Source organism: Alosa alosa, chromosome 22 (genome assembly GCF_017589495.1).
Source record: "Alosa alosa isolate M-15738 ecotype Scorff River chromosome 22, AALO_Geno_1.1, whole genome shotgun sequence".
Taxonomy (NCBI): Eukaryota; Metazoa; Chordata; class Actinopteri; order Clupeiformes; family Clupeidae; genus Alosa; species Alosa alosa.
Genome location: NC_063210.1, coordinates 8,282,870 through 8,285,570, shown reverse-complemented (window position 1 = coordinate 8,285,570; position 2,701 = coordinate 8,282,870). Strand labels below are relative to the sequence as shown.

General features: G+C 49.1%; 1 protein-coding gene across 1 annotated transcript in view; it reads right to left on the bottom strand.

The window, feature by feature from the left end:
- Window positions 1-2,701, bottom strand: part of LOC125287879 (thyroid hormone receptor alpha-like) — a 130,408-nt gene that overhangs the window by 20,648 nt on the left and 107,059 nt on the right. Inside the window, 1 exon segment of the mRNA XM_048233944.1 lies at window positions 1,911-1,972. Coding sequence (XP_048089901.1) covers window positions 1,911-1,972 — 62 coding nt within the window.

Here is a 2,701-nt window from a genome sequence, read left to right as displayed (position 1 = left end):
TCCGGCCACATCACCTCCTTGGCTGCCAGGGTCGGCCAATGACAATCAAGCAAGGTATGCTTCAGGCTGGACCCAATCACAGAGGGGTTCTGGGGCTGGTCTGGCGCATCATGACATCACACACACACACACACACACACACAGATGGACACGTGCACACAATCTGACACACTCTGCACTCTGTCTGACACCTCCAGCTCAGGCACTACTTAATGAATGTCCCAGCTGCTTTGCACAAACATGACAATCACAGCTATTTTCTTTGGCTTCAGAGAGGGCAAGTGCTGTCTCTTGGATGCCATTCACATCTTCATTCATAACTGACACAGGAAAAGACAAAAGCAAGCCCGGAGGTATCTGTCTGCTGTGGCTAATGGGCATCTTTCCCCTTTCTCTCTCTCTCTCTCTCTCTCTCTCTCTCTCTCTCTCTCTCTCTTTGTTCATTCACTCTCTTCACTCATTCTCTCTGTGGACAGAAATATTCAGGATGGAAACCTGACGAGGCAAAACTCTCACACTTTCAGGTCTGGTACAGACAGACGACAGACCTCGGAGAGAAGTAGAGAGAGAGAGAGAGAGAGAGAGAGAGAGAGAGAGAAAGGAGAGAGAGAGAAGAGAGAGCAGGGGAGATGGATGAAGCCAAATGGGGTAACCTGACGCTGCAGATAGGGGGTGGGTTATCACTGCAACAGGGTGAGGCTTCCCAGGCTGGGGAGAGTGCCATGGGAATCACCTGAGTGTGCTATCAGAGCTTAGCAGGGGCTATGTGATGCAGAGCACAGCGCTGTCACAGGGGCTAGCTTTCATTTGCATCTAGTCCACTCATACATGCTTATGCTTATGTATGGAGTACACCTACACCCACACACACACAAACACACACACACATACACATACACATACACTCACACATACACAAATATACTGTACACAGACACACACAAACAAATACAAACACACACACACAAACACACACACACATACACATACACTCACACATACACAAACACACACACACACACACAGATGGACACGTGCACACAATCTGACACACTCTGCACTCTGTCTGACACCTCCAGCTCAGGCACTACTTTATCGAATGTCCCAGCTGCTTTGCACAAACATGACAATCACAGCTATTTTCTTTTTGGCTTCAGAGAGGGCAAGTGCTGCTCTTGGATGCCATTCACATCTTCATTCATAACTGACACAGGAAAAGACAAAAAGCAAGCCCGAGGTATCTGTCTGCTGTGGCTAATGGGCATCCTTTTTCCCCTTTCTCTCTCTCTCTCTCTTCTTCCTCTTTCTCTCTCTCTCTCTTTGTTCATTCACTCTCTTCACTCATTCTCTCTGTGGACAGAAATATTCAGGATGGAAACCTGACGAGGCAAAACTCTCACACTTTCAGGTCTGGTACAGACAGACGACGACGGAGAGAAGAGAGAGAGAGAGAGAGAGAGAGAGAGAGAGAGAGAGAGAGAGAAAGGAGAGAGAGAGAAGAGAGAGCAGGGGAGATGGATGAAGCCAAATGGGGTAACCTGACGCTGCAGATAGGGGGTGGGTTATCACTGCAACAGGGTGAGGCTTCCCAGGCTGGGGAGAGTGCCATGGGAATCACCTGAGTGTGCTATCAGAGCTTAGCAGGGGCTATGTGATGCAGAGCACAGCGCTGTCACAGGGGCTAGCTTTCATTTGCATCTAGTCCACTCATACATGCTTATGCTTATGTATGGAGTACACCTACACCCACACACACACAAACACACACACACATACACATACACATACACTCACACATACACAAATATACTGTACACAGACACACACAAACAAATACAAACACACACACACAAATACACACACACATGTACAAACCAACATACCGGGAACCAGCATTGGAGGTGTCTTACCAGACATGCTCTTCATCGAACATTGACTATTCTTTCTCTTCCTTTTCGGGCCATCGAGCCACCTGCATAAGGAGACAGCAAGAGACAAGAGACAAGAGAGAGAGAGAGATAGAGAGAGAAAGAGAGAGAGAGAGAGAGAGAGAGAGAGAGAGAGAGAGAGAGAGAGAGAGAGAGAGAGAGAGATGAGTGTTGACGTTAGTGTATGGTTCTAAATAGACTCGCGGGAGTATTTTTTATGCACGAGGCCGGGGCGACGGCGTCTCTGGGCTGAGCGACTGCCGTGGAGCTGAGGGCTCTGCTCTGCCGCTGCCACTGCCGCTGCCTCCGCCCTGCCTCGGCACTTAGCGAGAGCCCCGCCGACATGACAACCCTGTCACTTCCATTTGAAAAGGCAGAGGAAACAGCCAACAAGAGTCGGAGAGGAACAGAGAGAGAGAGGGAGAGAGAAAGGGTAAGGAAGGGGGGGTTGTGTGTGTGTGTGTTTGTATGTGTGTGTGTGTGTGTGTGTGTGTGTGTGTGTGTGTGTGTGTGTGTGTGTGTGTGTGTGTGTGTGTGTGTTCTTGTGTGTGAGCGAGAAACAGAGAAACCGATAGATTATAAAAAACAGAGGGAGACAAAAAAGAAAAGGAAAATAAAGAAAGAGAGAGAACGGAAGAGAGTGAAGCTCCTCTATTTCCAACACTTCAGCACAGTCAGGGCGCTCGCTCGCTCGCCCACTCCCTCTCTCTCCTCTTTGCCAGCCTCTGAAAAGGCCTCTCTGCCAGCAGACAGCTCCTCTGGGAACCATGGCT